This window comes from Balaenoptera physalus (assembly GCF_965194825.1).
Source record: "Balaenoptera physalus genome assembly, chromosome: 1".
In the NCBI taxonomy this organism is placed as follows: Eukaryota; Metazoa; Chordata; class Mammalia; order Artiodactyla; family Balaenopteridae; genus Balaenoptera; species Balaenoptera physalus.
In genome coordinates this window covers 52,671,085-52,697,138 of record NC_138882.1, presented here as the reverse complement: position 1 = coordinate 52,697,138, position 26,054 = coordinate 52,671,085, and the positions used below count along the sequence as shown (strand labels likewise).

Sequence of the window (26,054 nt, the reverse complement as noted above, 5' to 3'; positions counted from 1 at the left end):
TCACTGGAGGATATCAAGCACCTTCTATTACATATTTTAAAAAATCATACAATAGGAATGCCTCTTATAATATTAACATCCTTATTTCTCTGTGGCTTCACATGTCAAAAGTGCTGCTTTCTAAATCCAAATGGATGAAAATTCAGCTTAGCTTCATTATTTCTTCAGCTCTAGTCATAACATAACATTTCTGACAAGTGAAAACAATGGTTGAGTGCATTCATTGATATATAACTTATCATATGTAAGTGGTTTGACGAATATATATGTATGTGTGTGTGTGTGTGTGTATATATATATATATGGTAATAGTACTATATTTAATGTATTGGCCTGAAGATTTTGTAAAGGTCAACTCTATTCCTATTACAGTAAAATAGCTCCTCACCAAAATATAAGGAAAAGTTATGGTTTGACATTCACTTGAAGCTCTTTAGTGGTAAAAGTTTATACGTGTCCCAAAGAATATCAGGATGGAAATGCAATCACTTTATTTATCCTTTAGTTGCCTTTTTTTAATATTAGTTATTCCTACTTCTAGGCCTTTATCACAACAGTATATTGAATGTTAATAAGTTCAATAGTAATCCTTCAGAAATATAATAGGCATTATTTTAATATGATATAGACTCTTACTTTGAATTAATTATTACTTGCAGTCAGTACTGTGATTTCTCAGTCACCATTGCTTGAAGACAATTTCTTTTTCAAATAAAGGACTTTGTATGATATTGAAATAGAATTTGTATAGTAGATTTTACACATAGAGACATATTTAATTTTATCCTTAAAATATCAACCAACATCAGTTTTAAATGTACTGATTTTGGTAATTGTTCTGGATTATATAAGAGAATGTCCTTTGATTTCGAAAATACACACTGAAGCTGTTGGCAGTAAAGGGCATAATGTCTCCAACTTTTTCAAATGGTTTAGAAAAATGCATATATATCAATATAATAGTAATATACACAGGAAGAATGATAAAGCAAAGGTAACAAAATGTAAACAATTGGTGAATCTGGCTAAAAGGTATATAAGTGTTCCTTGTACTCTACTTGTACCTTTTTTGTAAGTTTTAAACTATATCAAAATGTAAAACTACCCCCCCAAAAAAACTCCACCAACTTTGCCAACTTTAGTTAGCAATGTACAAAAAGATCTATTTTCATATATTACTTGCCTTTGTTCATTCCTGAGTATCTAGCATTAATCTTTTCCTGTGTGCAAGAACAATAGAGTAGGAGAAAAGAGACTGATTCAGTAGTTTTGGTTTCTTCAAGAAGGATGGAAATCCTAGAAGAATTAGGAGAAAAACATGGTACTTGTAAAATTAGAAAATAACTCTCTTATGCTGTAGCATTTTAAAATTTCTGGTGTAGAAAAAGCAGATTCTATGATACATCTTATTTGGATATCCTTTTAAAGCATAAGGGTTCCATATGAGAACTTGTATGAGAACGTTCGTAGCAGCATTATTTATAATATTAAAAAGTGGAAACAATCCAAATGGCTGTCAGTGGAATACTATTCAGCCATTAAAAAGAATGAAGTAGTGATACATGCTGCGACATGAACAAAACTAAATGAAAATCAGGCACAAAAAGTCACATATTATATGAGTTCATTTGTATGAAATGTCCACAATAGGAAAATTCATAAAAAGAAAACATAGATTAGTAGTTGCTAGGGGCTTAGAGGTTGGGAAGAATGGAGAATAATTCCTCATGGGTGCAAGGTTTCTTTTTGAGATGAGGAAATATTCTGGAATTAAGTTATAGTGATGGTTACACAACTTTGTGAACATATTTAAAACCACTTTTAAAAAATGAATTTTATGGTATATGAATTATATTTCAATAAAGCTCTTATATGAAAAAAGGCCTAACATATCACTCCTGCCTCAAAGTCATTCCATCTAAATAACAAGAAGGGCCAAAGACCCTATAACCTTACATGATCTGGCTTCCTATTATTTCACAGACCTCATCTTCTTTTATGAAGATGAGGGTCATTCCAATCTACCTGCACTGGTCTCCTGACTATTGCCGCTTCTAAGCCTTTTTATTGGTTTTTCCCTCTTCCTAAAAACCTTGCAACCCTTTACTCAAAAGTCAGTCTCGCAGAGATGCCCTCCCTGGCTACCCTCTAAAATTGTAGACCTCTCCAATATTAGCTATCCCTGTTCCTTGCTTTACTCTTCTTCTTGACATTATTCACCGTCTAACACAATATATATTTTACTTTTTAATCTTGTGTATTGTTTATCTCTTCCCCCTAGAATATAAACTCCATGAGGGCAGAGATTTTGCCTCTTTCATTCACAACTGAATCCAAGGGCTTAGAACAGTCCTTGGCACTTACTAATCACTAATGTTGTCAAATAAGTGAATCTGAAATCATAAGTACAGGCAGCTATAAGAAAAATCAGGAATATTAAGTAATTGAAGAGAGAGCTACATGTTTTATACTCTTTATTCTAATAAAAATTGTTTCCTATAGGACCATGAGACTAAGGAAGTGGGAGGAAAGAAATGACTTGTGTTTAGTGTCTTGAAAGTAAAATAATAAAGACAATTATTCAGTTCTTAAAATGAAAATAAAACTTTTTTAACCCAGGCAAATAATTCTTTTACTTTTTTACAATCATAAGGACCTGGCAGAGATCTACACATATATTAATTACTTAAAAAATATTGAGTGAATTGACAGTGTGGACCTAAATCAGGAGTCAGTAAACTACACCCCACAGGTTTTTGTTTGTTTGTTTGTTTGTAAATAAAGTTATATTGGAATACAGCCATGCCCATTCATCGACATATTGTCTATGACTGCTTTTGGGCTCTAATAGTAGAGTTCAGATAGTTGTGAAAGAGACTGTATGGGCCACAAAGCATAAAATGTTTACTGTCTGACCCTCTATGAGAGAAGTTAGCTAACACCTGCCTAAATTAGTCCTTGTAGGATATAGATTATTATAGTAGGGAACCTTGGCCAGATATTGAGAAGTTCAAATTTCTCTTCTTTGACTACCTATGTTACGTTGAACAAGTTTAAGTTTTATGAGCTTTGGTTTCCTCATCTGTAAAATGAAGATAATACCCACCTTACATTGTTGTTTAAGAATTTTAAGTGAGATATTATATGTAAAGCACTTAGTGAAGTGAAGCAGAAAATACTTTTTAGTAAGTTGTAGCCCAGTAAGTGGCGTGTGCATGTGCATGCCTGTGCGCACACACACCCAGAAACATAAATGCCCTCAAGTAGAAACTCTTTCAATCACATTTTCCAGGTACTTTCAATATTATTAGGAAAATAATGAATAAAATAAATTCAACAAATGTTGATTATGTCCTTACTACACTTCAGGCACACAATAAACCACCAAAATCCACAGGATTTGGTCATTTGTTGAAAAGATTATAATCAAACATTGTTTCTTAACTGTGAGTCCTACTCACAGTATTTCAGTGCCTTTGATTCATATTTTAGCAAAATGTACAGTCCACTATAAAAATTGTTACATTGTCAAGTAAGTTTCATTGCTTTATCTGTAAGGAAAATTTTGCATAAGGAGGACTAATACATACTTTTATGAAGATGAGGGTCATATCAATCTACCTGCACTGGTCTCCTGACTATTACTGCTTCTAGGCCTTTTTATTGGTTTTTGCCTCTTCCTAAAAACCTAGCAACCCTTTACTCAAAAGTCAGTCTCTCAGAGATGCCCTCCCTGGCTACCCTCTAAAATTGTAGGCCTCTCCAACATTACCTAACCCTATTCCTTTCAGGAATGTATGGGATTCTTTTGTTTTAATCTATCTTTGGTATATAGAATCACAATCTTACTTTCAGTAATATATTATTCAACTAACATTTATTAATCATCCACTATATACTAGGCATTAAATTTTTTTTTAATTAGTAGAACACACTTTTTGCCTTCTAATTGTATAGTGGAGGAAATAACTACCTAAACAAATAATTTCAGTAAAGTACTAGGAGCAATAACAGTGCAAGTGTGGATGAGAAGGCTATTAACTCTGCATTAAAGTGTCAGGGAAGACCTGGAGAGGTGATATTTGAGCTGAGCCTTACTGGATCAGTTTGATGTTGTCAAGTACATATGGTTGAATGATACCTCACAGAGGAGGTACCAAGATCAATCAACAAAAATTTTTGAGCACCTACTGTGTGCCAGATAATGCTCATACTGGAGAAATACCAATGAACAAAGCAGGTAAATTTTTCCTGCCCTTGTGTAGATTACTTTAAGTGCAACATGCGACGGCATGGGAGTGAGGTAAACCGTAACGGGTTGAGCCGAGGAGAGTTTGGGGGCCCCTACCAAGAAAACAACAGGAGCCATATCACACCAGAAAGTTGGAACTCAATGCCCTAGGCCAGTGGTTTCAACCTGGGAGCTCCAGAGATACTGATGCGTTATCAAGTTATTACAAAGGGATTATCAATCCATGCTTAGATGCTAAACAAGCAAGACATTTCAATAAAATGTCTTCTATAAGTATTTGTCACTACTTTTCAATTTTATGTAGTTATTTTGAGAAATAAAATATAGATTTATTCAAACATATGAGTTCATAATACCCTTTTTTTTTTTTTTTTTTACATTTTCTATTTTCTCAATCAATTGGTACTATTGCTACAACGACTTTTAAGTCACTGTCTGTCAAAATGACTAATTTTAAAAAGAGATCGTAAAATATCCAACCTGAGATCTCCTGCCAATGTGGAAGCTGTTGAAGCTTTTAGAGCAGCCAACCAAAACTTCAGTAAATACTAAGTACACTCCTAGGCACTGCTCTCGCCGCCAGGGTTACAAAGCTGTGTCCTCAGGGAACTTACAAAGTGAACAAGAGTCCAAAAGAAGAATAATGAAGTAAACATGGAGAGGAGGGTATGGATTCACCATATATTGAGATAGTAACCCTTAAGCAGTAAGAATTCACTCTGAAGGCAGATTTCTAGAGTAGAAAGAAAGAGTAGATTATTGGGAAAAGAGCTAATTTTTTGCTAATGCAGGGGAAAACTCTATCTTTTCAAGAGAGGTTTTTTTTTCCTCATAGTAACAAACCCAATCAATCTCCAGAGAACAGGGATATTAGGTCTCTCAAAATACCTCTTCTGCTTGATTTTTCTCTGCCTATTAATAAGGTATAAGCCTGTGAAATAATCCTAAATCAAACCATGTAAATACATAATGTAAATCATTAAAAAATCCATCTGGATCTGACTCCTTCACAATGACATTGTAAGTGTGACAGGAGTTGAAGGACAGTTGTTTGCTCCATTAATGGATCTTTGAATCTTCAGCCCAACAAGCTCACTTCTCTTACTTCTTTCAGATTTCAGCGTTCTTTCCTTTACACACACACACACACACACACACACACACACCCTTTCCTTTCTTGCTAAGAAAGACAAAGCTATTGACTACAAGCCCAGAGTTGCCCCCAGGTTCCGACCACCGGCTCGAATTCTTATGAAGTGGACTTGTAATATCCTTAATGTTGCTGTTGGCAGTCAGTTACAGATTCCATTATTGTCGATCAATGCAGTCGCCATGCGAGGTGGGGGGAGGGATGGAGGAGGAGCAGAAGAAAGGAGGGATGAGAGCTTCCTATTCACAGATTTATCAACCTGCCTTTGCTCACAGGAAATCTTCATAAAGGGGGCTGGGATGCTGTTGAAACAGCTAAAGCAGGAAGGGGTTGGGGGCTGCAGTTCTTTCCGGCTGACTGAAAGGAAATTTGAAAACCTTTCTTCTCAGAACAAAACAAAATGCTGAAATTGTTCTTTTGCCTTTGTTTTTGTTTGATGATATGATTTACTTAACTGATTAGCTATTGTGCTGTCTGGTTATCTAAGCTGCTTCAGTGTAGGAACCTGTTTCTTTTTCTTTGAGTATCTTTATTCTTTATTTTCCTTTGCTGTCTCCTGACATTGAACACAAATCATTTTCAGTTTTTTGCTGGCTTTTCTTTCAGGCTAAAGCTTAACACCAAGAGACTGAAAGACAAATCTCTCTTTCCTTCTCTTCTATCACCCTCTTTTAACCCTCTCTATTTCCTTCCCCCTCCCCCACCCCCACCCACCCCCCATATTAGATTGGTGTCACAGAGACAGAATTCAGAGTAGAGGGAGGATCACATTTTCTCTCTCATTATTACAGCCTAGCCAGCAATTTTAGTATTAGACCCCCAAGAATTTAGTCTCTGTATCTTTCTTTTCCCGCTCCATCATTCAGTAATTGTGCTCTGTATGGAAAAGTTTTCTGGCTGGAGAATGAGTCTCCTTTCCCCCGGTGATGTGGCCGAGTGGTTGGATAGTAGCACGGAAGAGGAGAAGAGCCTTCTGTCATTTCTGGGTACGGTAGGGCTCTGCTTGTTCTTTTAACCCTTTGTTGTCTGAACTTCTCTTACTTTGGGGAGTAGGACCCTGAATTTTCTAAAATCCACTTCTGTATTTTTAAAAGGGGGAAGAGGAATTAACAGAATATGTTTAAGTTGTTTGCTTTTCAAGTTTTGTTTATGTCTGTAGAAATAGTGCCATCAACATTAGCTATGAGAAATAAGAGACAGTTTGCTTGGCTTTAACAAAGAGTGCCAGCTCCATGCAAGGCTTACCATGTCATCTGGTCAGCTGTTCGTGGTATTTAGAGAACTTCTACTAGCCAAAATGTATTATTGTTTTACTATACCTTTCAATACAGTGATGATGAGGCTTGCCGCGTGAGAGTGGGAGGAGGCTTTGTGTGCAAGAAAGCCAACATATGGATTGAGAAGTAGCTTTTATGCAAGGTTTAAAATATTTGGAATGTTCATATATAAGATTTCGACTGGGTATATAAAATAGGACACATGGACCAGCTATCACTTTAACTTTCCATTTACGGGTGCTTTCTAATAAATTTCTAAGTAAAGCAATTATTGGTTATGGAATTATTGATATAATAAACAAATTCCTAGGAAAGTTTGGTTGTAAATTCAATTGTATCTTAAGTTAATAGGAGAGCTTGATACTTATAAAAATCCTACTTGTGAATACTTTTGTTAGATTAATAATTGCCTTCAAATTTATCATTTTTATAAATTTATCTTATATTTCCTTAAATATAAGTATACCTTTATTATAAATGGGCAGAATTTATGGTGTTCTAATTTATTCCTCATAAATAATCTCTATGACCTATGAAAAGTCTTCTGCCATTCCAAAAGATATCTCTGTCTTATTTTACTTTCTTTTATTATATTTAGCATATAAGTTTCTGTTTTATTAATTCAATTATGTTTTCAATTTTAACATTCCATAAATGATTTCTTTTTTTATGCAGTTTAGATGGAAAGAGTCATCCTAATCAGGTTTATTTATTTTTTTTATTCTATAAAAACTCAGATACATATATTTAGATATTAATCCTATTCTTAATTTGTTTATCATAGCTTTGCTTATCTTGGGCATTTGGTGACTTTAAGAAATACATGTACCTCTTAACTCCTCATTTCTCTGAAGCTGCTCTAAATCTACTTGCTTCACGTTCCCTTCCCCCACACACATAGAGAAATACCAATATCCCTGAGTAAAACCAACCACTTAGACCCTACTGCATCGTGGGCAAGGAAGGTAGTCATCACTAAAGATCTTTCCTTTGCTCTTGCATGATATTTTTTATGAATTTTAATTATCAATCCTCAAGATTAATTCATTTCTTTTTTTGGCTATTTCCCTACTATGCCTAAAAATGATTTGATCAAATAAATAGAGATGGACAAATAAAAAGTACTACAGTTTGTGCCCCTCTCACCCACCCCCACTCCCATTCCTCTTTATCCACAGATGGGGATAATAAAGACAAAGGATGTTAGGACATACTTAGAAGAAAAGTGCAAATTCCTACAAATTATCCACCTAGTGGAAGGAAACCTGAGAATATATAATAGATAAAATGCAGGTAAGTCAGAGTCATGATTCTGCTCAAGGGCTGTAACAAGAAGTTAGTTACTGAGTGAATAGAAGCTATGTATCCCGTGCTCTGCTGTGGCAGGGTTAAGCCCTGGATGTCAGCAAGTCTTAGTTTAGGGATTGAAGCTCAGTCCTGAGCACGGGTAGCAAACACCTCCATCTGTGGATAGACAGGAATTTACTAAACTCCTCCAGAGGAACTAGGAGCAAACTCTCTTTGATATAGCTTGGAATAACTTGCAGTGAGTCATTTGCTAATGTAGTTACCACTGATGAGAACGTGCTTTTCCCAAGGAAGATGCCAAGAGAAAACAGTCCACTTTATGGTGAATCTAGGATAAGTGGAACTGAAAGGGACATTGAATCAGATAACCTATGCAACTGTGCTTTCTTTACCTAAGGAATTTTATGGCAGATATCCTTCTAGGAGAGGAGATGAAAGAAAAGCACTCAATCCTGGTTAAGCTTTACTACTTCATCTTTGCACAATAGCCACATAAGTGATGTTCAGGCCTTCTTATTAATTTAGTGCACTGCTGGTTTGATGAAATTTCATGAAACTGTGCCCTCTTCATTAGTCTATTTAAAAATTCCATGGCTCCCTCATCACCTATCAGATAAAACACCTTACTCTAGAACTTATTCTGGCCCTTCCACCTGACATTCCAGTATTCCTTTCGGCAGTGGTAGGTCAGAGGTAGGGAGGACCCTTCATTCTACCAAATTCATTAACTTTCTCTATCTTGGACAAGCACTGCCCTTTCCTACCTTTGCATGTGCTGTTTCTTCTATCGGCAATGTTCCTTCATCCAAACTGAACTTTCCGAGACCCTACCCCTATTTCAAATCTTGCTCATGAACAAGATACTGTGCTAGGTACTATGGCTGGATACAAAGAAGTATAAGATAGAGCTGCTTGTGAGAAGCATAGAGTTTGGTTGGGGAGAAAACATGAACTATGTACAATTAAGTGAGAAAAAATTAATGATAATTCAAGACAACAATGGAGAAAATAAAATAAGGCAGAACCTGATTGTGAGATGATTTATCCAGGCAAAAATTTCTTTGAGGATTTGAAGAAGGGAGACATCATTTTTGATTAGGAACACTGAAGATTGCCTTATAGAGATAGGATTTAACCTGAATCTTAAATGATAGAATATATTTTTACGGAAATGGTGGAGTTTGCTGTATGAAGGGAGTGTCATGAGGAATATTAAATTATTTTCATGTCCGAAGAGTAAACTGATTTGAAAAGAATGGAAAATTCATGTAAAGAAGTGGTAAGAGATAATACTTGAAGGATATTTGGTGTCTCACTGTTTAGGATCTTTCATCACAGGCTAATTAGTGATAATTTTATCCTGAAAGCAGTTGAGAAGAATTAAAGATTCTTGAGCAAAAAAAGATATGTTCAAAATAGTTTTTTAGGAAGACATATCTGAAAGTGTCGCACTAGGGGAAGAACCTAGAAGTGGTTAGACCTCTTTGAAAGCTATTACAGTAGTCCAGGTATGAAATAAGTGCCTCTATTTTAAGATTTAACCCTCTATATTATAACTAGTTGTTTATTTATTATTAATCTAGATCGTGAATGCCTCCACAACAGGGGCTCAATCCTCTGTCTTTTCAGCACCAGTACACTCCAAATGCACATGAATATTTGCACAGCTCAGATGAATAACTGAAATGAAAATATGGAGAGATTATAAGGGATCTATCAGCAGAATTGGTGACCAATTAGAGGAATGGGGAACAAAATGAATCAAAGACTGTTTTTGAAGTTGGAAGGCTGATGGTACTACTAACAGGAATAGAGAAGTTGGGAAAGGGAGCCAGTTTTTAAGGGAAGAGGGTAATTTCTATTTAGATATATTGAGTTTGAGGTGACTAGTACACATCTGGATAGAAATATAGTTCTGATGATTGGAAATGAAGTCACAGATAGAGAGCAGCATCTGGGAGCCATCTAGAGAAGAAAGATTGTTGAAGCATTTGTAGGTTATCTACTGTTGAGAGACTGTCAAGAAAAAGTGGAGAGCAGGGATTGAATCTTGAAGAACACCAAAGGTAGGGGTGGGGTGGGGTACAGAGGAAGAAGAGATACAGAACAATCCTAATGGAAAGAAAGAAAAGGTCAACAGTGTGGTCAATAGTGTCATTGGTTACAAAAGCCCAAGAGAAGTCAGAAAATATTGTACACTGAATTAGACAGTTAGGAGGCTTTTAATAACCTGTGAAGGTATCGATGCTATTTCATTCATTAGAGTTAAGGGAGAAGAAATCAGATTTTATAATATTGAGAAAGACAGCAGATGGTGAGACAGTGAGAGCCACAGATTAGGTCTCTTGTCTGGAGAAATCTGTGACTGATAGAAAGGAAAAGGTACCTTTTTTTAAAATTGGGGAGAAGTGCATATTTTTAGATGGAGGAGAGAACAAGATATTGAACTTACAAGAGAGGAGGATAACTGAGAGAACAAAAATCCTTTATGGTTTTGAGGGTGAGGGTGGGATTAAGGGCACAGAATTAACCTTTTGAGGGGGAAGGGAGAAACTCATACAGGAATCAAAGATGCATGCAGAGATTTAGCCATAGAAAGTAGGAAAGATGAGGGAGATAATAGCCATTGTATTAATCTTACGGCATTTGTCTTATCCAGACTTGGGTTGTAGTTGGTTATTTGTGTATCCATTTATGTTGTTATTTGTGTACCCATCCAGCACTCCCCTGCTACTGCAGGGTAGGGATCTTAATATTTGGCATTTTCCAGAATAGTAGTAAATAGGTGCTTAATTAATAATACTTAATAAGTACTTTTTTGAATGAATGAATGAATGCTGTTCAGATACCCACAAGTTTGAGATTCAGCCATTTTCACAGTTATCTAAATTATTCTGGCAGATCTACCTTTTACTACTATTCTCTATTCTCATACCTACAAGTACCATTTAAGGCACATTGGTAGTGTTTGCAATTATTATTCAGCGTGTTATAAATTGGTTTTCCAAATTCTAGAAAAAAAGAAAATACTTAACAAATATTTTGTACTCCTTTAAATTTTCTAAACTGACATACATGAATTCATTTCATTAAGTCATTCAAGTAATAGAATAATTCTACAAAAGAGGAACACGATTTTTATAAAATCTAAATATTTTTAAGTGTCTAAGTGACTCTACTAACTATAGTTAATAATTTGGCATTAGCAATTATTATCTGATTTTTTAAAATTACACCTAACATCGGTGGAAAGCATATACAAAAATTAAAACTCTCATTTCTGGCAATATGTCAGACTAGATATCCTGAAAAATAATACAGAAACAACTAGAAATGTCGTATTAATGAAAATTTTATTTTATTTTTTTGATTGAAGTATAGTTGATTTACAATGTTGTGTTAATTTCTGCTGTACAGCAAAATGATTCAGTTAGACATATATATACATTTTTTAATATTCTTTTCCATTATGGTTTATCACAGGATATTGAATATAGTTCTCTCTGCTATACAGTAGGACCTTGTTGTTTATCCTTTCTGTATATAATAGCTTACATCTGCTAACCCCAACCTCCCACTGCATCACTCCCCCAAACCTCTCCCCCTTGGCAACCACAAGTCTGTTCTCTGTGTCCTGGAGTCTTTTGAAACAAACATTTAAAACTAAATGGCTGAACTCTCCTCTCAGGAGGGAAAGGAAATTCCCAGGAAGAGAAGAAAACAACTAAAAATCCAGGTAGTGAATTGCCCTGGGGACATTTGCCTGTCTCAGAATTCCAAAAAGTTAAGTTTTAATGGCCACAAGATAGGAGATAGATTTAGGGACCAAACAAAGAGAGGAATTAGAACTGAAAGCCCCACCCCATTGTTCCCCATAGGACGGGGTTCCTTGTAGAGTGAAAGTGGAAATTTAAAAATCTGCTCACTGACAAAATTGACAAATCTTATTTATCTTAGACTGGACTGATGGGGGAGGGAGGAAGATAAAAATCCCCTGAGAATTCATAACCACAGTTCTGATAAGGTAAAACAGAAATAGTGGACAACAATAATATGTCAGAGATAGGAAGGGGGTAATTGGAATTGAAGCATTTTAAGATCACTGAATTATTCAAGAGAAGGATAGAAATCAGGATTAGCTTTAGGCTTTAGGTACACGTGTTAAAATGTTAAGGACAACTATTAAAAGAATAAAAATAGAGTGCATAATTTCAAAAACAGTAGAGGAGAAAATGAATTTTTAAAACTTGATCAATCTGAGAAAAGACAGAAAATCAGAAAAAAAGCATAGAAATAAAGTAAACAGAAAACACAATAAGATGGTAAAAATAAAATCCAACTATATCAGAAAACACAATATATAAAAATGTTAAAAAGGTAAAGTATGTTAGACTCAATTTTTTTAAATGCTGTGAATAAGAGAGACATAAGCGGGACTTCCCTATGATCCAGTAGTTAAGACTTTGCACTTCCCCTGCAGGGGGCACAGGTTGCATCTCTGGTCGGGGAACTAAGATCCCATGCCATGTGGTGTGGCCAAAAAAAAAAGAGAGACACACACAAGGACCCAAGAGGGTTAAAAGTAAAAGTTTTGGTGGTGGGAGAGGGATAAATTAGGGGCTGGGATTAACATATACACACTACTGTGTATAAAATAGGTAACCAACAAGGACTACTCAGTATTATGTAATAACCTAGAAGGGAAAATAATAAAAAAAGACTATATATATGTATGTATAACTGAATCACTGTGCTGTACACCTGAAACTTACATGATATTGTAAATCAACTATACTTCAATTAAAAAATAAATAAATTTTTAAAATATTTATTTCCTCAAAAAAAAAAAAGTAAAAGTTTTGGGAGAAGATATATCAGGCAAATACTAATTAAAAGAAAGCTACCATAGCCATTGAAAATGAAATCAAATGGATCTTTATGTTAGAAAGTGTTACTAGAAATAAAGGAGGTCCCTATGTAATGATAACATATAAAAATCACTAGAAAATTATAACAATCTTACATGCACTCAGTAACAAAGCCTTAAAATTTATAAGGAAAAATTGACAGAAGTATAAGGAAAAATTGATAAATCTACAATCCTATTTACAAAAATTAGTAAGGATATAGAAGATATAAAAAAACAAAATTAGCTTGAGTTAATGAACATGTATAGAATCCCGAATCCAACTTATGTAGTCTTCTCAAGTACATATGGAATCTTTATGAAAACTGACAGTGGATTGGGGCATAAATCTCAACAAATCAAATTCTTTATATCATACAAACATATTCTCTTTTTTTTTTTATCTTTCTTTCTTCCTTCCCTCCTTCCTTTATTTGGCTGTGTCAGGTCTTAGTTGTGGCATGCAGGGTCTTTTGTTGAGGCATGCTGGCTCTTCTTTTCGGTGCATGGGCTTCTCTCTAGGTGTGGCGCAGGGGCTCCAGAGCACGTGGGCTCTCTAATTGTGGTGCACAGGCTCAGTAGTTGAGGTGGGCAGGCTTAGTTGCCCTGCGGCATGTGGGATCTTAGTTCCCCGACCAGGGATCGAACCCGTGTCCCTTGCACTGGAAGGTGGATTCTTAACCACTGGACCACCAGGGAAGTCCCCCAAACATATTCTCTTGATCTAATGAACTAAGTCAGAAATTAGTACCAAAAAATTTACTCTTAAAATTTTTCTTTTTGGAAACTTTTAAAGTTACTTATTATAACTCTTTAGTCAAAGAAAAAAATAACCATGGAAATTATAAAATATTTAGAACTAAACATCCTGAAAATAGTGCATATCAAAACTTGTAAAATATTGCTAAAATAGTTACTAAGTGAAACTTACAGCCCTAATCTTTTATATTGAAAAGGATAAAATTAAATGAGCCAATTAAGCATTCAGCTCAACAAGGCAGAAAAAGAAAGAATAGACCCAAAGAAAGTTTAGGGAAAGAAATAATGAAGATAACAGCAGATGATAATGAAATAGAAGACAGAAATTAAATGTAATAGTATCAATAAAGCTAAGAGTTGTTTCTTAAAGAAGTCCAATGAAAATAGATAGAACTGTCAAGATTTGACCAAGACAGAAGAGAAACCACAAATAAACAATGTTAGAAATGGGAAAAAGGATACAATTACAGAAAATCAGAGACTATTGTGAACAACTTTATTTGAAAATTGAAGAAAATGGACATTTTAAAGAAAGATATAACTTATTAAAATTGGCTACAGTAGGAATAAAAAAATGTAAGTAGGGCTGCTACCTATAACCATTAAAGAAATTGAATCAATAATTTAAAATCTACCACCGATTGTGGTTTGATTTCTCATATAGCTTGACTTCTGAAAAAGAATAAATGCTGGATCACACTTGCATTAATATTTACATTCAGTGATAGTTCAGTTTTTCATTGCAAGTGAATAAATGGTATCTAAATTGAAAAAAATAATGCTAAGAACCATGCTAAAACCTAAGCATGGCAATTCATATTGAGCCCCACAAGTGGTCATGGTTACCTTAGAGTTTTTAAGTATTACATCCTTTGTTGAGGGGATATCCTTAGAAAAGGAAAAAAAAAAAAGGAAGTTCTTTCAAAATTTTTCCTTATAGGGATATGCAAGTAAAAAACTAAAGGGGGGCTTCCCTGGTGGCACAGTGGTTGAGAATCTGCCTGCCGATGCAGGGGACGCGGGTTCAAGCCCTGGTCTGGGAAGATCCCACATGCCACGGAGCAACTAGGCCTGTGAGCCACAATTACTGAGCCTGCGCGTCTGGAGCCTGTGCTCCGCAACAAGAGAGGCCACGATAGTGAGAGGCCCACGCACCGCGATGAAGAGTGGCCCCTGCTTGCCACAACTAGAGAAAGCCCTCGCACAGACACGAAGACCCAAGACAGCCAAAAATAAATAAATAAATAAATAAATAAATTTAAAAAAAAAAAAACACATTATTTAAAAAAAAAAAAGCTAAAGGAAATCAAGGTGAACAGATATCTCAAGAAAATAGAAATTAATAAGAAAATATCAAGACTTAAACCTGATTAATTTATGTTCAAGTGTACTTCTTAGTAAAACCTGAAAATTTGTGAATTTTTAAATAGAATGATGCATAGAAGGAAAAACTTAATCTCCCATGAAACTTCTTTATCAAAATCTCAATTATAGTGGAAGATTCAAGTTAATAGACATAAAATGAGAGTGATTCTTTAACTTGATTAGTGATACACTTTAATGCCATATGTGAATTAGAAATAACTAGAAAATTTATTAATAATTTTATTATGAATTAAGTTGAACCATATGAAATTGCTGATATTTTTCCATTTTAACATACAAAAAAATGGCAATTCTATACGATCACATGTGTTTATTAAAGGAGAGAAAAGGTGACCAGACTATGCTGAACTATTTTTTAGTTGTTTAGTTAAAATTTATTTGTTACCAATTATCTTTTATTCTGTTTCAGTATTCCCTGCAAGACAAGCAAGAATGGGTGCAAATGGTTTATGGAAACTTTGTGGGAGAAATACTTAAAATTCAGAGAATTCTATTTATTAAAATTTATTTTATTTGAAAATTTAGACAGGATCACCACTGTTCAAATCTTGCAGTGCAAGACCTGAATTCATGTAGTTTGGCACCCAAAACTAGAGAACATATGATCAAGTAATGTGAACTTATACAAATATATTACTTGGAAATCAAAGAAATGTGAATAATTAGGCCTGGTTTTATGGAAGCAGATGAATTGAAATTAGTATTGAAGGTTACCTAAGATTTGGCAGATAGGTGAAAACCATTAGCAAAGACAGACACAGGAATTAATATGGCCCATTTAAGATCAGAGATCATCTGACTAAGGCAATTTGTTGGAAAGTGTTGGCAGAAAAGAGTGACTCTGTAAGGTGGGGGCTAGGTGATATTTTTTCAATGCCTGATTGTCTATCTTTTAGATTTCTGGGAAGGTAATTACATTAAGAAAGTACTGTTTGAGGGAGAGTAATCTGGTAATGGTGAGCAGGATAGCTTTAAACAGAGAGAGACAGGAGTCAGTGAGATTAGTTAGGAGGGTCCTGCCGTAATCTACATGAGAAAATAAAAAATCCTGGACTAGAGTGATATATGGTAGTGGAAATAAAGAGAACAAAATGAAATCAACGTTCAAAGAGAAACTTGACAGTGTTTGGTGGCTAAAGGGGTACCAATCAACATTATACGCTCCTCCCGTTTCTGCTACTTTCACTAATAAGTGAGGTCCACTGTAAAGATTTTTTGTTTTTTGTGCAGTGCCGCATGCATATTTGGTCCTCAGTAAATGATTAAGTTCTAATCTTTATTAGAGGCTTGAATATTTCTGTGTTTTCAATACTTTCAATGCTTTCTATTAATGTCTGTTTTGGAATAAAACCCAAATTAGTCTTAAAAGACCCTGGCATAATCAAGGATCAGATCTTTTGAAAAAAGATTTTAGAGATGAACAGTGAAATTATGGTATGAATAAATCAGATTTACCCTGAATTATATTTGAAACATACTAATAAAGTCAGTTATAGAAAAAGTTTAGATAAAGGTCTTAGAGCATCTCTGTAAATTAGAAGACCTATTGTCTTCCAGAGTTGAGGACAAAATATTATTCACCAAAATGAAGCTATGAGATTAAGAAAATTTATAAATAACTAGATTGAAATATTCAAAACAGTAACTTTATGCTGACCAATGCTTTTTATCTATTTTTGTCTCATAGAATTGGCCTAAGTAGTTATCTTTCCACTTAGGTGTACTGAAGATTGCTTTATGAGGCTAGAAGGGCAGGTTTTCTTTTTTTTTAAGACTGTTCTTTTAGAGCAGTTTTAGGTTCACAGCAAAATTAAGAGAAGGTTACAGAGATTTTCCTGTGTACCCTTGTCCCCACAAATGCATGGTCTCCCCCATTATCAATACCCCCACCAGAATAATACATTTGTTACAGTCGATGAACCTACACTAACACATCATAATCACCCCAAGTACATAGTACAGTAGGACTCATTCTTAATGTTGTATATTTTGTGGGTTTGGACAAATGTGTAATGACATGTACCCACCCTTACAGTATCATACGTAATATTTTCACTGCCCTAAAAACCTTTGTGCTCTGCTTATTCATCCATCCCCCTAAGGGTGGGTTATTTTTTGGAGGGCTTTTTGTCACTTTTTAATTCAAGGAATCAGTGGTAGATATTCTTTATAGCTTAATTCCTATTTTGTTCAAATTTTTTCACCATTATGTTAAGCAAGTAACTTTTCTCCTTCTTTACCACATTGCCTCACCTCTCTTTGTTTCTTGATTAGAATGTTCTTATTAGCATTAGCATTCCAGTATTGAGAGTTTTCTTTGATGGGGTTTTGTTTGCAGTAAATTATCCCCCAAAGAGTATGATTTAATTCTCTGTGAAATATGAAGAATCATGTGCACTTGTTAAAGTTCTTTGAGTTATTTTTAGGAAGAAGTAAGAAAATTGAAGTCTTCATGATTGTTTATCTTATTTTTCTTCATTACGATCCATTATACAAAACACAAGGAGAACAGGATAGCGTGCAAGGTGATTAAAAGTATAGGCTCTAGATTCAGATTGCATGGGTTCTAATTCTGATTCTGCCCTTTACCAGCCCTGCAAACGTGGGCGGAGTAATAGAACATCTTGCTTCCTCATCTGTAAAATGGGGGCTATAATTCCAATTCCAGAGAATTGTGAGGATTGAAGAGAAAATTAATACAAAACACTTAGCATGTAATAAGGAATAAAAATGTTAGTTTGGTGTTGTAGTTATCCTTGTTATACTTTTATTATTACTACTAAGATCCCTGGTTGTTATCACTAAGAACCATAGATATGCTTTGTATTTGAAAATTAAGATAACCATATAAATATCTCTAAACTGTTTTCTTAGTCTTTCCAGTTAACCGTGAAAAGTGTTCTCTATCATCTCATCCAGTATAATCATGTGAAGCCCTAAGTTGAAGAAATGGAATACTTGCTTGACCAGAGAGAAATCTGTTCTCCTACTATATTAACAAGAAGAATTTTTTAAAAATAATAATAGGGAATAAATTTGTTGAAGTAAAGAAAAGGTGGAGGAGACTAGATGGCTTTACTTTCTGAGAATTCACCACATTTCTGTACTTAGCACCAATTTGTACGTATTGAAATGTGTCTAGGGCATGCAAACTTGAAAGGACTGCTTGTTTGAGTGAAGTACTGCAGTCTAAGTGATACAAATTGGATGAATTAAAGTGGCTCTGGGGATTTGTACTTCAGAGCAGCTGAATGGTAGTGACTGTCAGTGCCTCGGCTGTACAGCAGTAAAAGTGAGATACAGCAGAAAATGTCCTGCTGAAAATTAGGTGGTGAAGTCTATAAAACACCCAGGTGCTATGTTGTTAGCAACTATATAAATGCAGGATGTAATTTTTTCCTCTTTGCTCTTGTCACTTTTCCTTTATAAAATTCTTCTCTACCTTCATCTTTAAGCTCTCATTACCTTTAAGGAATCCTCCAACAAAAAGTATGAGACGTCATGAAGCCTTTTTTTTTCTTTCATGTTTACCATTTGTTATTAAAGGCCCTCTTGCTAAAGAGGTACAAACCCATTTCCTAATACTATTCCTTCCTTCCTATTCTGTTCCTTAAGTGTCTTCTGTGCCTCCTGTGGAAGAAGCATTCTCCTAATTTAGAATTCACAGCATGGAGAAATAAGTTATTTGCTTATTAACTCATTCATTAATAACTTGAGCCATGGACTTATCACATCCTATTTTGTCATCATTTACGCAATGTAAGGGAAAATAGATGATAGCGAAGTGGATTCATTCACAGCAACACCATACACATTGAAATTCCAGTGACTTGAATGGGTGAACAAACATTTTGGTGTGTGTTTAATTTTCTATCATGCTTTCTTGAAATGTTTTTGATTTTTGAAAAGGTTTTTGAAGTGAACTAAAGAATTTCCTTTTGATAACAATAGAGCACTTGTTTCCTAAATATAATGTCAAAAATATTAATGGAGCCTGTGAATAATTATAATTGACAGAGCATTCACGTTCATTCATGTTTTATAATTCTGTACACAAAATTACTAGGAATTGGCTTGGATTGCTATTAATGTGAAGTGTTTGGACATACTGTATATGCCATCTGACTGTATCTGTGAACATGTAATGTTTTTCTGGTCTGTCATAACTAGAGAATTTTGCTGTAAGAAGAATATTTTGGTTCCTTACATCATTGTCCACCAAATCGAAACTTTATAAATATCTTTCTTCATTCTGTTTATCGTTTGTTTTGAATTTTGTGAAATTACTTTCACATTGGTAAGGTTATTCTCTTCTTTAGATTTTGCCTCCATCTTCATCTAAGAGAGTAATAAATTGCTACTACCTCAGGGGTTACCGCAAGAACTAAGTAAGAGAGATACTAGACCCGGTGGTTAGCACATAACAAACATTTAACATTAACTCAAATTATCATAAAAATAGAAAAATATTTCTGCCTTAGACAAATTATTCACAAAAGGGGTACTTAAATAATTTTGAAGTACATCTTTTTCTCCTAAAAAAACGTATTTTTGAATCATCTCCTCTGCTTAAAAAAAAAAAAAAAAAGATTGTAACTTACTCTAAGTGATAGACATTATCAGAATTCATGACAGTTTTAGCTATGTTGTTTATGTTAAGTATATGCATGTATGACATGACAGTATATGAAATTTGGTTAAATGTGACTGAACAAAAAGTAAATATAGTTGATATTTATAGATATTTTATCATAATGACATTATATAATAGATACTTTTCTCATTTATTTGCAGAGGCTTTTAGAACCTAACCCTCAGTGAATATAAGCATTTTCCTTACTCTCTTTCCAAACATAATAATATTCTATAATCATTTCAATCACATTCATTATTCGAAATCCTAAAAAAAAAAAAAATTAAGAAAGCACCAATAAGTGTCTCTCCATAGTAGTTCTTTGTGACTTGTACCTTTGGATGAAGTGCATTTCACCAGGTGGTTTTTCTTTCAGAGTAAAAAGCCAAGTCCTTATGTGTAGGCCTACAAAGCCTACATGATCTGAGCATGCCTGCCCTAATTCCTCTTAGGCCTTCTGCTATTATTTGTCCCCACTGGCCTCCCAGCTGAACTTTACCCTAGAAGCTCTGTATTGTTCTCCCTCTGTCTGCAGTCTCCCTCCCTGATAAATCTACAAGCCTGACCTCTTCACTTCCTTAAGTGTTGGCTCCCACTCACCTTCTCAATGCATCTAGCTACCTATTCACTATAGTTACTGTAGTGAAATTATTGTTCCTACTCATCTCCCTTTCTCTGTCCTATTCTTTTTCCCTCCCTGAAACACCATTTGTTACATTGACTTCGTTATAAGTAAACTAAAGGCCATGAACACACTATTAGGTCTGAAAGGCAGAATTGAGTTCTGTTTGTCAAATAGGCACATCTTCCACCAAAAGTGCCTTTGCCCTTATAATTATCTAGTTGTCAATTCCTTTGCCACACTTTTAAAAGAAAGCACACTGACATAGAAGAAAATGTGTATTTTGAGGAAATGACGTTGTAATAATGTATTTTGGATTTAGAGAGCCCCATTCTTCCAAAAAGCTAATTTTGGGTCAAAGCATATAAACTCATTCATCTTGTCTTCATCTCTGGTTGGTCTGAATAACCAGTTTATTAATGCAGACCAGAGCAGGAAAGGTTGAAATGGCTTACACATTATCACACAGATAGTTGGTAGAGCTGCTAAGAAAAGCACCCAGATGTTCTCTTTGTTCAATACATCATCCTATGTGGAGCTGTATTGGAGGTTATCTCTCATTATTATAAGTTGTCACCTCATCTCAGTTCATACCCAATGGCAGAGGAAATGAAGAGATAAATTTAAAACTTAACTGGGCTTTTTATAACTTTTTTTGCCTTTCAATCTAAAGATGAAAAATATTATTTTTAGAGGGTGAGAAAGTGAACAAATTAGTTTTAGACCTTTATCTACCGAAACAATAGCATATGCCTCTTGTCTTAGAGAGTGAGCATATTTTAAAATGACTGTAATTAAATATTGTGACTATGAAAGGAATATTAATTTTTACAGCAGGTGAAAATAATGCAGTAGTATGTAGCATGGGGTGGGTAGGGTAGAGAGCTGTCTAATTTTGGTCTGCTGGGACTGGTATAGATTTTCCATCCAAATCAGCAGAAATGTAGCTTTAAGAGCATAGTAGCAGCTTTCCATTTTGCTTGGAGCTTTAAAGTCAAAGGTAGCTGGACCAGTTTAACATGCAGGCCAGCCTGTGACTAATCCAGCAAGTTGTTAATTCTGTTCTTCCTGATGCTGCTCCCCTGTTTCTAAGTGGACATTGGTTCTTTGGGTATATGTTCTTCTCTCAGCTTTGAAACAGTTATGAATCTTCTGAAAACTAAGCAACCCTAATATTCAAAGACATCAGCAGATAAGTTGCACTGATGTGAGGGCTGGGAAAGTCAAGAAGTGTAGACTTCCTCCTCTTATCATTAGTTGATTTAGCTTATTTTGTTTCCTTGCTTTTCCCTCTTTAATGGCAATTGTTCAAACTTCAAAAATAATTTAATTTCTTCTTTTTGAACCCAGTGACATTCTTTAAGCTACATCAGAGTTGTGATTTTTTTTTCGTGATACAGAAAGAGAATCTAAAGATAAGTACAACAAAGAACATATTGTTAGGGTTTGAAATGTGGTTGCTCATTATAGCCAAAATAATTTCAAATAGCTAAAAGCACTGAAATATATTTACGTAATGAGTTCATATGCCTGAAAACTAAAATTAGATGTTTGGAAGACAGTAAGGAGATAAGTTTCTTTTTCTTCCTTAGCAAGAACATTGCAAATTAAGGAAAACTGTTTACTAGATCATTTTATCCTTGCTAATGGAACTTATTTTTCTCCCAATATGGTTTCTCCATCAATTATTCAGAGATTAAAATATATTATATTGTAATATTCAATCTCATGTATCTTCTAATGATCAGTAATTATCAGAGGAAAGATGAGATCTCCTTCTACATTCACCAGCCCGTCCCCACCTGCCTGCCCCCCATATAGAATTGCCTGACTTAGATAAACACCCTTTAAAGTCATCTTCCTGGAGTCTGAAGGTCTTGTTGTTCAGTGTGCTTTGACAAACTGATTTGTTTAAATTCAGTGCTTTGTGCCATTCCTATGAATTTTAATTATAGTACCATTTTTTAGAAATGTGCAGTAGAATTCATGTGTGCCTAATTCTGAAAATGGCTTTGTACATTAAGGCTCATTTAACCACAGATGGTTAGAGAGAAGTTGAGAGGCAGTTATTGGTCATAATTTTAAAACACAGTAATAGCATGGAACTTTCTTGTACTGCAGGCATTTAAGACACTGTGTTGTCAACCTCTCGGTCATTAGGCATATTGCGATTTGGCTTATGTCTTACTGGTCAGGATGTCACAGTGAAGAAATGTTTAGTCATGGAAAGAAAATCAGTGTCCAGGACGCAAAGATAGTAATAGGGTAAGCACTCCCAATTGGATTTTCATAGGAGGGATTGATTTGTGTGTATTACTGGGTCTGTGTAAAATGGTGTCCTTTTGGCACTAGATGAATATAAATTTCAGGAAATGTTTTTTCTTCTGCAGATTAGTGTAATACAGTGAAATTTGCTGTAACTGAGGGGAGGCAGTGGTTGGGCGTCTGCTAATAGCCTGAAAGTAACTAATGAGGATGTGCAGTCGGAACAATTGATTGAATAGCTGCAGTCCTGTGTGTTGCTTTCTCGCTTGCTCTCTCTGCAAGCTGTAGAGAGGGAGGGGGAAGAGCAAGACACAGGGAGGGAGCGAGAAAAAACGCTTTCTCTTAAGTGGAAGTAGCACGGATCCCAGGGGCCAGGAGGCCAGAAATGGAAGTTTAAACTGCATCTATCTTTTAAAGGGAGAACAGCAGGAATGAAAATGTCAGTCTCCGGAGTCACGATTTACTCCTTATTTTTTACGATCTGGAAGATAACACAGAATACTCTTTTTAGGATGTGTTTTTTTTTTTTCCTTGTCCATGTTGAGATTATCTAATGTTATCTGAGAAGCTGGATTCCTATATGTCTGTCAGTTGAAGTGGAGATGGGAAGCAGTTGTGATAAAGGTATAATATGTATATATCTATCATCTGTGTGTGCGTGTTTATGTGCATATATATATATGCATATATATGTATATCACTCTATAAAAATTTTTAAATGTAACCTTAATATAGTGTATAGTAATTAAATTGGAGAATACCACATCATCTGCAAAATCTGAAGCTTGTTAGGTCAATTTGAACAGATTTAGGATTCCAGACTAAGATCTTAGTGAGGTCATATTGCCAGAACAAGGAGAAGCTGATCTATTTTTATATCAGCATAGGCATATATGTTATTTTATCCTAGCAGCAGCTTTTAGTCTTCTCATGGACCTTTGGCTGCAGGCTAGTGAATCATCTTATCTGCACAGAACTGAACTTTGACCCTTGTGCAGACACCATCAAATCATGTTCACTAGGCAAAATTTGTTCACAAGAATATGAAAAAATTTCACTGGCTTATATTAACTCCTATATTGCTGACATAGAGAAGTAGATTCATACACTGAGATGCAAATATTAAGTGAACTTAGAGATATTAAACATAGCTCAGAGGAAATTACTTTTTATATGTACATAAAGATATAAGCTGTCACACTAAAGCAGATTCTTAACAGTGACCAAGTCTCCCTAGTGTCTTGATAATATCTCTTTAGAGGTAAAGAAACAAATTATGTAGAGATAGAATGTAATGTATCTTTAAAGCAGACTGATTTTTTTTGTGAGAAAAAAATCAATAATTTTACAGGTTAGCAAAAGATCCTAAATTTGTGTTTTTTATGATGTTCTTTTTTTCTTTTCCAGAGGTGCCAGCAGAAAGGTCCCCCCGCAGACGGAGTATCTCAGGGACCAGTACATCAGAGAAACCCAACTCTATGGATACTGCAAATACCTCACCCTTCAAAGTACCAGTAAGTGTTTCTCTTCTCAAAAAGAATACTTTACTTTTCTCCTTTCTTTTTAGAGTTAGAGACAGTTGCTAAGAAATCAAAACATTTTGTTCCTCAAGAATCTCTTTATCAAGTCACTAACTAAAACCTATCACAATTCTATAAAGATGCTGGTAGGAAATTTTTTTTTTTTTAAAGGATGGCTTATAGTGTTTTTAGTGATGGAGCCTAAGTAGAGAATGATGAAACTCATAAAGTTGCAGAGCAGAAAATCAGAAAATTAGATTAGAAAATTAGACAGTTGTGAATTCTAATCCTGAAACCTGGCCTATGCTTTGCTTAAGCCATCTTTTAGCTGACTATATAAGTGCTTAAGAAATACCGTGGAAGAAATATTCCAGTTAAAAATACTCCTTAAACTGACTAGGCAGTACTGAGAATCAATATTAAATATGAAGGAATGCTGAGATGGAAAGTCTGTAAGTGATCAGGTCAGCTGACTACCAGTTGCAGTTTGGACCTCTTTGATATAACTTGGAGTAACCCAGATTTTAATTCATCCGTTTTCTTTGTTTATTGAATAAGAAATATACTTACTTTCTAATCATATCATTTTATTAAAATTAATTCTTTTTAAACTTGAAAAGAATTACATCCGTGAAGTTGGTCATTATTATAGGTACACTGGAAATCTGTATAAAGTAGAAATAGCCTTTTCTATTGGGAAAAAAAGGATTTTTTTTCTTTTAATTCAGCCAAGTTAATACATTGTGTTCTTTATTCCAATATAATTTTTTAAAGTTAGGATGACCTTTTAAGTAGAACTGGTATTTTGAGATATAAAGCTGGCATTCACTTGTAAATTAACCAAAGTGAATGTTTTATTTTACATTAATCCTGAGAAGCAAGATTTCCCCTTGTTATATCTAGGTGCCTTGTAGAGTTTGTGAATATCTATTACTGTGACCTTCAAATTTTTACAAATCTTCTCATTTTTAAAGACCACAAGCAAGTGTTGGATTAATATTCTAACCAAATTATGACAGGAGTTTTAAAATACTGGATTTCATGCCTTTTACTAAATTTCTTTATTCTAATAGACATAACTATCTATTTAAATTTGTTTTCATGAATGAAAAAGCATCTTTTCTCTCCCTTCCCTGTCTTATTTTCCTGATGAAACCAATCAAATATAGTGAAACTATCTATCTATATAAAGAGTTTGGTGAAAAGGTTTCAGTTAGAATTTGAATTTTTCCTACCGTCATGCTAGAATAGGATGGTGAATACTTAATTTTATTTTATTTTTCTTTTAACATCAGTAACTGAAGAAGAATATTCCTCTGCATGTGGTAACTTTGAAGTACTTCCTATATTGACTCTGAAGTTCATGACTGGGCCTTTAAAATTTGAATTAATTAGCAATAACAATTTTCATTTATATTTAAACAATAAATTGACAGCTAATTTAAGGTTTACCTTAATAATAAGACTAATTATTTTTGAGTAAAAGTAATAAAACAATGATGCATATACATGAAGACTAGCACTACTCACAGACTACTTACTCAGGGATCGAACCCAGGTCCCGGCAGTGAGAACGCTGAGTCCTAAGCACTGGACCGCCAGGGAATTCCCTCATTTGTTATTCTTTTTACAATCTCGGCCAAGTCATGGATTTAGAAATATTGAGGGAAAGAAGGGTCCCCTGACTAGCAAATTGCAGTCACAAAGCCCATGCACTTAGCTCTCTAGTAGAATTTAGCCATTCATAAGCCTTCATCTAGACAATTGTTTGGAAAAATAACCGTGCAAACACAATGACTGCAATTTTTTTTAATGGCAAAAAAAAAAAAAAAATGTCAGTGATTAGAGGGAGGAGGCAGAGAAAATGAAAAACAAGGAGTCATAAAAACAATCTGAATTCATTTAGGGTAAAGGCATATAGCCTTATACTTATTGATAGTCCTTAAGGGTACCATTGTATTACAGGATGGATGGTG

General features: G+C 34.6%; 1 protein-coding gene across 5 annotated transcripts in view; it reads left to right on the top strand.

Annotated features, from left to right (window-relative positions):
* The window catches only part of RASAL2 (RAS protein activator like 2), a 403,677-nt gene that overhangs the window by 277,737 nt on the left and 99,886 nt on the right, over window positions 1-26,054 (top strand). For all 5 annotated transcript variants that reach the window (XM_082465087.1, XM_082465088.1, XM_082465091.1 and 2 more), the window contains one exon: window positions 23,966-24,072. In XM_082465087.1, the coding sequence (XP_082321213.1) occupies window positions 23,966-24,072 (107 nt within the window). The remainder of the gene's footprint in view (window positions 1-23,965; window positions 24,073-26,054) is intronic.